This window comes from Mus caroli, unplaced genomic scaffold (assembly GCF_978045245.1).
Source record: "Mus caroli unplaced genomic scaffold, Mus_caroli_1 scaffold_15, whole genome shotgun sequence".
Classification (NCBI taxonomy): domain Eukaryota; kingdom Metazoa; phylum Chordata; class Mammalia; order Rodentia; family Muridae; genus Mus; species Mus caroli.
This window is the reverse complement of record NW_028227270.1, coordinates 20,800,676-20,813,184: the sequence shown is the minus strand read 5'-3', so window position 1 is coordinate 20,813,184 and position 12,509 is coordinate 20,800,676. Positions and strand designations below refer to the sequence as shown.

The window sequence follows — 12,509 nt, the reverse complement described above, 5'->3', positions numbered from 1 at the left end:
CAACCTCATGCACTCTCAGGCTGACGGTAATGAAAAACTGCCAGGACAATACAACAAAGTGGTACCTCCAAGAGACACTTGAGTGAGGGCTATGATCTGAGTACATTAAAGCAAAATTTGTTTTCACTTTCAAATAACATCTGTCCAATTCTAAGCTACTCCATTCAATCAATTTAGACTTTTAAAACGTGATATGTAAGCTACATAGTAATTCTCTTCCACATCACTAAATAGTTGACTCCGAATCTCAGAATAAGACTGTGTACATTAGATAAAACCTCGAAAATAAAAATCCAAGTTAATAGCAACACAAATACCAAGCAAAGATAACTTCTCATGCTGTGGATTTTGTTTGTTTGTTTAAAGATTTATTTATTTATTTTTATGTATATGAGTACACTGTAGCTGTCTTCAGACCCACGAGAAGAGGGTGTCAGATCTCATTACGGATGGTTGTGAGCCACCATGTGGTTGCTGGGACTTGAACTCAGGATCTTTAGAAGATCAGGCAGTGCTCTTAACTGCTGAGCCACCTCTCCAGCCCCGGTTTGTTTGTTTTTCAAGGCAGGGTTTCTCTGTGTAGCCCTGGCAACTCACTCTGTCATGGCTGTCCTGAAACTCTGCCTCCCGAGTGCTGGGATTAAAGGCAAGCATCATCACCTCTCAGCAATTTTCTGTAAGACAAATGGTTTTCGGCATACACTGCAAATTGGCAATGTACCAGGAAGCAACCAAGGTGTTTCCTGGAGGTCATTTGTTTTTTTAAAACCATTTTATCCGGTAGCAAAAAAAAATCTCTTGTATACTATAGGGTGTAGCACCTGCCAATAAAATGCTGATTGGCTTATAAGCAGGAAACAGAAAGAGGGACATCTGGTAGGGAGAAGGACTGCTAAGAGGGAGCAAGGCGTGGAGGAGCCCCGGAACGTGGAGGAGGGAAAGATGGGAGCTGAGCAGAGATAACCAGCCACGTGGCACAGCTTAGATTAGAATAAATGTGATATTAAGTTACAATCTAATCAGGGGACCAAGCAAAGCTTATAGGCAAGGGGTTTATAAATATATTTTAGTCTTGGAGTCATTATTCTGGGAGCATGGAGCCAGGAGAAAAAACTCTGTTTTTACAGTACCCATGCACAACAAACAGATGTATAAATCCTAAGGTACGCAGTCGTGCCCTTCATCTCATGCTGAAATACAAACATGATCAATTTAAACCCAAAGGGGACTTTGAGAAACAAAAGTCAAGATGGCTTCCTAAACGATGTTTGGGAAAAGAACATTAAGGAAAGACTGTAAACATTATTGAATGCAAGACCTTATTTCTGGGCCGGGCGTGGTGGTGCACACCTTTAATCCCAGCACTCAGGAGGCAGAGGCAGGCGGATTTCTGAGTTTGAGACCAGCCAGGGCTATACAGAGAAACCCTGTCTCAAAAAAAAAAAAACAAAAAAACAAAAAAGACCTTGTTTCTGAGACTGAGAGTCGAACAGTGACAATACTGAATTTAAGGAATCTCAGACCCTTCTACACCTACAACTCAGTCACTCAAGACTATTCCCAAAACCAGTCACCATGGCGCACACAACTCTGAAAGCCCAGCACTTGGGAGGCTGGAGCAGGATTTCCACAAGGTCAAGTTCTGTCTGGGCCACACCGTGAATTCTCCACTGGCCTGGCACTTGGAGGCTGAGGCAGGAGGACTGCCTAGAGTTTGAGTCCAACATGGACTTCAGCGTTAAGACTGTGTCCAAAAATAATGCAAGGAGCCAGGAAGATAGCTCAGCCACTTACAGTGCTTACTGCTCTTACAGAAGACTGGGATTCTGTTCCCAGCACCCACATCAAGCCGCAAGTGCCAATAACTGCAGGGATCTGACAGTCTCTGGCTTCTTCAGGTACCTGCATACACATGGCGCACATAAGCATTTGGCACACATACCTATATGCTAGTACATAAATCTTTTTTTTTTTAATACAAAAGGCAAACCAGGTATGGTGGCACACATCTTTAATCTTGGCCCTCAAGAGGCTGAGGCAAGAGGATCTCGATGAGTTTAAGGCTAACCTGGTTCAGAACAATGTTTAGGGCAGCTACGTTTACTTAGTGAGACCCTGACTCAAAAAGAAGAGGAGGCGGAGGAGAAAGATGGTGATGCTGACTATCCCCTAATTCCAGGCTCGAAATCAGTTATAAAAACTAGATTACTTGAGTTTCAGGCTTTAGTTATCAGAAAGTCAAACAAAATCCCTTTTCTAAATGTTGTTTTCTAGAGGTGGGGTTTGGCTGTCATGTTTTTTTTTCCAGGAGCAGGGACTTCTAAATTATGAAACAATTTCAGAAAGATTGTAACAGCTCCTGCCACGCCTTGGTTCCTCTTCTGAAGAAGGTTACCAGGCAGGAACACAGAGAAGGAATCCAGGGGATCTGGAGGACAACTGAAGGACCGGGCAGATTCCCAAGGAGCCCAATAACAGCATCTAATTAGCACAAAGAATGGAGCATTTATGTTCACCTGGGGTGAGGACTCTAGTGGTCACCGCAGACAAGGTTATCCAGATTTGCAGCTGACCAAACACTGGAAAGAGTAACTAATATCCCCAAGGGCTAGGAATCCATCTAGAACGAGCAAGGTCTCTGCAAGATCAAAATGAGTTTGAAGAAATGTGGTTGTTCTATCCGCCCCAAGCATTACCTCATACATACACCTTCTCACGTTCTCTGGGCTTCGATGACTTCATGTCTCTGTCAAAAGAGGGGCTGACCCCCACCTTGGCAGAGGTAAATAAAGCAGAGAAAGTAAGCAAATGCATTCATACCCAAAGTGGTTACCTGGAAGGTGAGTGAGATACGAGCTTGGACGCTGAAGTGTTGGGAAGCATGAATAAGTCACTTAGAAATGTACACCCAGGGCTTCCGGCATAGCTCAGTGGCTGCCGATCATAAGGCCCTGAGTTCAAAACCCAGAATCAAAACAATAAAGACAGTAAACCCATTGCTGAAGCAGAGGTTTCACCACCTCCTACTCCCTGAAAACTGAGGGACTAAGATTAGATTAGTGGGGGGAACCTGGAAAAACGAGTATGCTGCTTAATTCATAAACGTCCAGATGATTATACGGGGTAAAGGGGATCCTGCTCGGCAGATGTTCATTGGATGTTCTTAAAGGTGCCTTCCCTATCCCTTCATAAAAAGTACATTTCCTTTAGTAAGAATTTTAGAAAAGGGTATCCAAATCTTAAGAAGGTACTCAGGAATAGTGTGCATATCTAGGAATGCTGAAAAAACAAACAAACAAAACCCTGAATGTGTGCATCAGGTTCCACCCTAGGTACAGATCCCAGAGAGAGTAAGACAGTTCAGGTGCTTAATTTAAAAAAAAAAAAAAAAATCAAAACAAACAATCATGTCCTTATAAAAAAAATTAATTGCAAACAGGAAATGCTTGTCCCGGAGATCTTGACCTGGAGAACCAGACATCTTTTAATGTCCTTTTAAACTACTCTAAAAGCTCTGAGATATTTTAAGAACGTCTTTGTAGTCCTAGAAATGGTTAAAAACAAAAAACAAAAAACACCCAAAACCACAGGGTCAGATTTCATCTCAAAGTTAGGAAGTTTCCCCGTCCTAGGCCCTGGCTCCACCCCTTCCAAGAATAACAAATAACCATTTGAGCTCCTGCTTCAGAGAGAAGTTACTTAGTATTTTAGAGACTTCAAGGTCCCTAACATCTAGGACAAGGCTTCGGGGCCAGCAGCTAGAGCAGAGCCCAGCAGCACTTGCTGAAAGAAGGCGGAAACGAGGAGTGAAAAGACCTCCAGGATTTAGCCTAAGGGGCCCACTAGTCACTTTCATCAGCAGAGCATAGAGATTAGACACACAGCTATAAGGCAGCTCCAACAGCTCCTTACAGAACACCTTACACAGAAAACCTCGCATTTCTAGCCGTGTGTGTGTGTGTGTGTGTGTGTGTGTGTGTGTGTGTGTGTAAAGCTAAGAGTATAGTTGCATACGCCTTTAATCCTAGCACTTGGAAACCAGAGGCAAGTTAGAGACCAACCTGGTCTTCATAGCAGGTTCCAGGACTGCTGGAGCTACACAGAGATCTTGTCTCAAAAACAAACAACAACAACAAAACCTAACATACATACATACATACATACATACATACATACATACAGAATATCTCTCTAGGGACTGGAAAAATGGCTCTGAGGTTAAAATCACTTGAAGCTCTTGCAGAAGATCAGAGTTCAATTCCCAGCACCACCATGTTGGTTCAAAACCATCAATAACCCTGGTTTCAGTAACAGGCACAGGTGTGTAGACACATATATGCATGTAGACAAAACATTCAGACACATAAAGTAAAATAAACAGATCTCTAAAAAAGTCTCTCTAGAATGAAGAAACCCAGGTAGGATTCCCCCCTCCCCCACCCTACCCATTGAGATTGAACCTAGGACATTATGCATGCTAACCAAACACTCTGCCACTGAGCTACATCCCAGCTTTTAAAGAGGACCTTTTTATTTGTGTTAGTTAATTGGCACTCATGTCTCACTGTATGTGGGGAAGAGGACGACCCTTGGTGTTCTCTTCCCTCCACATGGGATGCATCAAGCCTTCAGGCCTGCTAGCGAGTGCTTTACCCACTAAGCCATCTCCCAGTTACAGGCAGTTGTGAGCTGCTGGACATGATTGCTGGGAATTGAACCCAGGTCCTCTATAAGAGCAGCATATATTCTTAACCACTGAGCCATCTCTCCAACCTCCAAATTTTTACTTTTTTTTTTAAGATTTATTTATTATACATAAGTACACTGTAGCTGTCTTCAGACACACCAGAAGAGGGGGGTCAGATCTCATTATGGATGGTTGTGAGCCACCATGTGGTTGCTGGGATTTGAACTCAGGACCTTCAGAAGAGCAGTCAGTGCTCTTAACTGTTGAGCCATCTCTCCAGCCCTTCACTTTCCTTTTTGAGACAGGGATCTCATTATATAGCTGTAGATGTTCTGGACCTCATTTTGTAGACCAAGCTGACCTTGAACTCACAGAGATCCATCTGTGAGATCCTCTGCCTCCCAAGTTCTGAAACACTATGCTCCGCCCCCAGTGAGCATCTTGATGTTGCCAGTCACATCCCCAAGTTCAGTTCACATAGTCTCAGGGATGCTCTCCAGACCACTCAGGAGTTTTCTTCCATACCTGACCCCAGGGGGAACAAGAGAGCTCCACAAACACTCATAAATGTCTTGACCATCACCTTCCCTGGTCACTCTGCTGGTCCTTAGCGTTACATACTCGGTTAATAAGGCTGATGCTCCATGATGCTAATGACTTGAGACTTTAGTCTGGCAGTGAAGATCTTAAACTACACAAATTAATAGTAAATGTATCAAATTGAGGTCAGCCAAAGTCTGTGCTTCCTACATTCCGGGATGGAAGGAGGAAAGTCAACAACAGAGGCATTCCTTCTTCTTCCAACTTCTTAGAAAAGCAGAATAAATGACCCTGTCCCAAACTACAAAACACAAGTACCTCAGGGAAAAAAACAAAAACAAAAGGAAACAAATAAACAAAACCAAGGTGCTCCAAAATTCAATAGCCAAGAAAGACTAAAAAACGAAAATACAAGTTTGCTTGGGGGTTGGGAGTACACAGCTCAGCTTTAAGGTACTTAGAGCTGAGCCCTAAATTGTATTCCCCAATGTGTGAAACTGTTCAATGTGTAAATGATACTTAGTCATCTCTATTTTAAAGGTGGAAGTGGTACAATGGGCTGGTTTGATAATTGCCTCGGCTTGCTATAGTAGGTATCTTCTCTGAAATTCTCTACAGTTAACTACTCCTTGTGAGTTTGCTTAAGTTTTCTGTATCCTGCCTTCTGTAGATTTTTGAAGCTTTGCTGAGATTCCAACTTTAGCCTACCTCCCCCTTCCCCAACCTTTATAATAGTTCTGGTAGGATTTACCTTTAACAAAGATGCTCATACTTTCTAAGTTGCCTGGAAGCTGCTGGAATGTGGACTGTGCCCACTCCCTACTTAAGTCTATCTGGCCAACCTCGCCATTCCATTGCCTAACAAAGAAAGCACTAACAACTAGATAAATCCAAACGAAAAAAGAAAAGAAAAGAAAACCACCAACAGTAGAAATTTAAGATTTATACATACGGCTCAAAGGAACTACAGTTCTACTCAGGGATATGTAGTTGAACAACACACGAACCACAGAAAGCATCACCAGAAAGCGCATTACTGAGAGGCATTCCTCTTTTCCGGTGATTCCAACAACACACCTGTTGTATATGAAAGCCACACATTGCTAACCTGCCTGGAAAGCTGCCTTCTCCCCGCCCCAGGTAATTCCCCTAGTGGCAGTTTGCCGGGAAAGCCCCGGGCAGGCCCGAGGATACCTCCGCTCCCGCTGGAACCCCAGGTACTCCACCTGGGACGAAAGGGGCTCAGAGTTGTTCCAGCGCCGAGATGCAGAGGCCATTTTGGTCCCCACCCATTTGTCCCCACATACTTCCTCTGATGCAAGGCCACTCGCCGCTAAACTCGCGGGGCCGACTTCGCCCAGGAGGTCTGCAAAGTGGACCGCCTATGCAAACTGCGGGTCCCCGAGACCGTGCGCCCCACCGCAGCTTTGCGCTCGGGAGCCGCCAGGCCAGAGCAGGGCAGCAGAGCAGGCCCTGCCTCGGGGCAGGTCCCCGGCCTGCGGTCACGGATGAGAATCCACCGCGTGAGCAGCTTCCCTCGAAATCCAGCCTCACTCGAAAAGAACACCAAAAGCTGAAATCAACAAGGGCGCACGCACCGCCCCCTGTTCCAAACAGCCAGAATAATACACTCCAAGACTCTGGGGACGCTGCAGAGGACCCCCGGCCTCCCTCTCTCCTGGGATGAATTACCCAAAAGAGCGAAAACCAGGAGGGCCATAGGGATCTTTGTCGCCCTGCGTCGCCCAGCTCCAGCCCTAACTAGAGACCCCAAGAACACACAGATCTCCAGCGCCCAGTTGAGTGCTGGATCCGCCCCCGACGCTCCCGCCTCGGCAAAAGTAGAAAGTAGCTCGGGCATTTCTGGTGGACAAGGTTTCGCCCGCGACTCCGAGGGAGAAAGGGAGCCCCCCAAATCCTCCCGCGCTGCGCTCAGGCACACGCGCTTCTCCGGTTTCCGTGAGAGCCGAGTCCAGGGCGAAACTGCCACCGAAACTGGCTCCGCGCGCCCTCCCCGCGCCTCGCCTCCCAGCCCCGGCGCGTCGCCCTGGGGGACCCCCGGCACCGCACCTGCTTCGCACCCACCTTGGCAGCCGGAACCCCAGGGTGCTCACCTGGCCGGTGCACCTGCCGCCGCCCGCGCTGCCAATCCGCAGTTCAACTGAGCCAGGAGGACTGTCCTCCGCTTCCCCCACCCCCTACCCCCGGGCATGCGCACCAATTTCTGGCCGAACCCGCCCGGGGCTGTGCGCGCTGGGACCCACCTGCTGCGCCCCTAGCCGGTTGCTCCGTGCGCTGGACCGCTCTCCCGCAGCTCCACCGCTGTCGCCTAAGGAAAGAGGGACCGGGAGGTGGGCACTAGCGACGAGGTGTGGCGTGGCCAGCCTCCTCCCTCGGTGACCCATTCACCTGAAACTCCGATGGGAGGGGGGAGGGAGCGGCGGAGTAGGAGGCGGGAGGACCGGGCACGGCTCACCACCCAGAGCAAGCCGAGTTAAAGGAACAGCACGGACGTTGCCTGGAGAGAGGCGGGGGCGTGCGGAGAGAAGGGTCTCAAGATCGTGGAGGCAATGGGGTGATTCCAGACCATTTTGGGGGTGCTCGGAGATAAGCCTGCTTCAGGGCCCCTGTGGGGTGTTGGGTCCGGGAGGAGAGTCAGAGGTCAGAAGGGAGCTGTTGTGCTGCTACTCAGAGAGGGTCCAAGGACCTCTGGACCTGGAAGCTGATAAGAAAGTCTGAGTTCTCTTCCTACTGTGTTCTGCTGCCAGGTTTGATTAAATGGTTGGTGGAAAACAGTACCCGATGCTTGTTCCAGCGAAAGAGTGGACGTTTTTCAGAAGTGCTTATTACTCGCACCTTCCGATTCAGAGGATTCGGAAAAAGACTACCCTCTGCTCTGGAGTGGTTAAAATGAAGGGAGATTACTGTAGCTGTGTGAGTCACACGGAATCCCCAGGCCACAGGGTCCTTGTCCACGCATGCATTAAACGTAACTACGGTGTGATTGAGGCTACTCTAAAGGGATTTAAAGCCGTTTCGGTATTCTTTCTTGGCTCAAAACAAAACAAGCAACACCAATCTGGTTGCTAAGGGTTGTATTTTTTTACTCAGTCTCTAACTCTGTTGTTACAGACTGGTGCGTGTGTGTGCGATTTTGTTGTGTTTCATATTAACTTCACTCTATGGTATAGAGATTTTAGTTCTTGTTCGTTAACTATCTGCACCGAAGATAGTTAAATTTCGTAAGCCCTGCTTCCTTTTGTGTTCCAGTCCTGAATGTCTGCATTGCTAATACGTTTCAGTCCAATCCCATGCTCCTTTCTGCCTTTAAGTAGCTACAGGTGTGGTTCTCCTTTGCATTAAATCTTAAAGCACAATTCAGTACTTCCGGAAGTAAAAATTTAAATGATGACAGCCTTAATAGATTGTTAATCTAATTAGTAATCTTTCATGAAGTCATTGCTATAATTATTTCAATGTGACTGTAGTTTTTTGATTGATGTAGATTAAATTGATATTCACCCTAAGGAAGCCAGGTTAATCCTCTTAATGTTAGCTGCCAGAGTGCTAATATTTCCAAACGTTCCAACTCGGATTATAAATACACAAGGAAACATTTTTGTAAATACCTAACTATTATCTTATTGAGTATTTCGCTCTGTTTTGAAGAGGATCTCATAGGAGGTTTGGAGGTGGTGGTGGTGATGATGATAGTGGTGTTTTTCCTATTTAAAAATATAAATTGACTGGGGATGCATCTTATCCCCAGAAAACCTCTCTGCCATGCTGGAAGCCCTAGGATTTCATCCTTAGTTCATATACCTTGCCAAGTGTACTCCTGGGGCCTGGAGAGACGGCTCAGTGGTTAGACACAGTGGCTGCTCTTCTACGGGCTTCTCCTCCGGTTGTTCAATTCCCAGCACCACACGGTAGCTAATAAACAAACCGTAACTCCGGTTCTGGAGGGTATGACACCTTCTAGCCTCTTTGGGCAGTAGGCACACAAGTAGTACATAGGCAATACATGCAAGCAAACTACCTGTACACTTAAGATAAAAATTGTTATTTAAAATATAGTGTGCACTTAATATTTTTTTTGCAGTCGCAAGGTTGTATAACCATTGCTACCATGTTCTAATTCCAGAACATTTTCATTTGAAACCCAATATGTATTAATAAGTCATTTTCTGTTTCCAGCCCCTGACTTTTTCTTTTCTTTCTCTCCCTCCCACCCTCACCCCCACCCCCAAGGTTTCTCTGTAACAGTCTTGGCTGTCCTGGAACTGACTTTTTAGACCAGGCTGAGCTCAAACTCACAGAAATCCATCCGCCTCTGCCTCCCAAGTGCTGGGATTAAAGGCGTGTGCCACCATGCCCAGCTTCTAAAACTCTTGACTAAGATTTTGAGTAGACATTTTTTGTCATTTCAAGATGATAATGTGCATATAATACTTTCTCCTATTTCCACTCTAAACTTGTACAGAAAGGCACCTTACATCTGAAGGAAGATTATTTATTGTAATGTATTTACAACCCTCCTGCCTCGACCTCCCCAGTGCCATATTAACAGCTGCACCACGCCCTCCTATTTGCTTGGCCACATCCATCTGTCAAGAAGATGGCTTCTTCCTCTTTGTTGTCATCTTTCCCTCCCTTCCCCTCCCTTCTTCTTCCTTCTCCTCCTCTTCCTCCTCCTTCCAGTTTTCCCAGCTGTGTGTTTTCCAGGGGTGGGGATTGAACTGAGAGCCTTGTGCTTGCTCATGTCCCTGCTCTGCTGCTGGACTACATTTCCAGCCAGTAACTAGTTTTCTAAATGCTTGCTCTGCTCAGAGTAGCGACACCCACACTGCCATGAGACCTGCCTTCTAGTGACTACTTAATAGGAATGCGAGATTTAAGAAGATAAGTCGAGCTATATGAAATTGGCGGTAGGTGGTCATTTTTCATTGTAAAAAATGTCAGCTTCTTATGTTTTCTGTTAAGATACTGCATACTGTTTTCTACTTTTTCAAACAATATTATGATATGGAAAGATCTAAACCTGTGTTTTTTCACAGCTTCTAATATTGTGCTGACAAGGTAGTGATTCAAGGTGTCTAGGGAGAAAACCCAGTCTTAAGCACATCACTCCTCAATACTAAAACAAAACAAGTTGTATGCTAAAGGACACCATGATCAATTTATTCACTTATATAATCGTAATTTATAGCAAATACTTTTTTAACCAAAGAATCCTTTTTGGCAACTCACAATAGATTGGTAGTATTATCCACTCTTGAATATTAAATAATGTTCAATTAGAATTCATTATATCCCAAAACAAAGCAAGTTTTTTTTAATTAGAAGATCCATACTTAGATTTGTTTTTTTCAAATCACTAAGATTTAAAAACAAAGGCTGACCAACGACGACATCAAAAGTTGAGTGTTATGTTGCACAGCCTTAATCCCACCACTCTAGAGGCAGAGGCAGCAGGCATATCTCTGTGAGCTCAAGGACAGCCACTGCTACACAGAGAAACCTTATCAGAGCTCAGTGTTGCCCCTTAGTAAATTAAACCTTCACCACATTTGGAGTCATAATAAATCGTACTTTCTTTAGCTGCTCCAGAGGCTGAGGCAAGATGATCACAAGATCAAGGCCTGCCTAGGCAACCTAATGAGTCTCTCCATCAAAAAGTGAAAGCAGAGATGAGAGAGGTGATAGGGCTCCTTGGAGCTCAGGACAGCCTGAAACGTCCTATGTATCTAACTTAAGGCACTTGCCACCAAACCTGACAACCTGAGATGGACCCTTGGGACCCACGTGGTGAGAAGAGAGATCCAACTCCCACAACTTGACCTCTGACCTCCACACAAGCCCAGGCATGAGTGTGGGCATAAGCATACGGAGAAAATAAATAAATATTGCTTGTAGGGAGTAAAATCAGGGCTCGGGATATATTTCAGTGACAGGATGCTCACCAATATTCATAAGGCCCTCTCTCCTCAGCATTGCATGAGAAATAAAAATAATATTAGTGCCCTATTATAATTTGGGGAAGCATGCCCCCCAAAACATACTGTATTCCGAGGCATCAAGCAAGTCTCAGTAAAGTGACAAGTTATTACCATCTCCATGAAACCATTCTTGTTGAGTGCATATTCATTAGTTGTTATGGAATAACACTTTTTTTTTTTTTTTTTTATTTATTATATGTAAGTACACTGTAGCTGTCTTCAGACACTCCAGAAGAGGGCGCCAGATCTCGTTACGGATGGTTGTTAGCCACCATGTGGTTGCTGGGATTTGAACTCTGGACCTTTGGAAGAGCAGTCGGGTGCTCTTACCCACTGAGCCATCTCACCAGCCCATGGAATAACACTTAATTGGTATCCCCAAAGCCAAGGTGCCTCTGAGCACTGTGTCTGTCTCTAACCTAGCCAGCTGCTGTTGGGAAACAAGCACATTCCTCTCCAAGGCTTAAATCACTAGTACCAGGGTTTAGAGGGAAGAAAGAAGGGGAGATTAAAATATTTCCACTCCACTGTGCCAGTCTAGTGAGTGAACTCAATGTCTGGTATTCGTTTAAGGGCACCTCAGTTTGGAGTGGCTGCTGGCCTGGCCTGAAAGGCCTCTATTATGGCCACCTAGTAATAAGGAGGGAGGCACCCTGTCACCTGTCAGCGTGAGGCAGTTTCCTTAGACACATTTATGGTGGACTCTGTGGGGCAGTTTCTCAGAGGACACCTGTTCTGCGTGAGTAAAGCTATAATCTGCTCAGGACCTGTGTATGAAGCAAGATCCTTCTGGGAGTGACCCTGGTGAAACCGAGAGATGAATGGATGCATGTCAGCACCTGAGCTGGAGCTCAACAAGAAGGCTAATTAATAACAGCCGCCATCCCCGGGCACCGTGCCTCCTGCAGTGTGAGTTTCATAGTTCGGTCCTCACAGAATGCATGGACAGCTACTGTTTCCCTCTTTGACGCTTCGGAAGGCTAAGGCTCCAAATGGCTTCCTCATTTATTCCAGTTATCTGCTAAGGCAGGACTCTGTCACCGGCCACCTGATTCCTGAGGTAATGAATGTTCTTAGCAGTCTCGCTGTGTTTTAAGACCGACTACTTATTATCTCTAGGCAATATTCCATGGCCTATCGATAAGCATTCTGGTTTTCCCTTTGGTGAGGGTTTTTTTTTTTCCCCTACATGGCTGTTTACCATATAATCTAATCGTTTATTAAATGGTGTATTTCACACATTCCTTTTAGGTTTTGCGAGATCTTCCCCCTCCCCCACACCC

General features: G+C 45.6%; 1 protein-coding gene across 6 annotated transcripts in view; it reads right to left on the bottom strand.

Annotated features, from left to right (window-relative positions):
- Positions 1–7,646, bottom strand: part of Ocln (occludin) — a 57,213-nt gene extending 49,567 nt beyond the window's left edge. For 2 of the 6 annotated variants that reach the window (XR_015045371.1, XM_021180864.3), the window contains exon 1: positions 7,492–7,646. Coding sequence is in view for 1 of the 6 variants with exons in the window: in XM_029468412.2 (XP_029324272.1) it covers positions 7,492–7,632 (141 nt within the window). In the remaining 5 variants the exon portion in view is untranslated. Of the gene's footprint in view, positions 1–7,297; positions 7,426–7,491 lie in introns of those variants that run through there. The other 4 variants (XM_029468412.2, XM_021180866.3, XM_021180865.3 and 1 more) reach the window with 4 other exon arrangements.
- Positions 7,647–12,509: the final 4,863 nt, after the last annotated feature.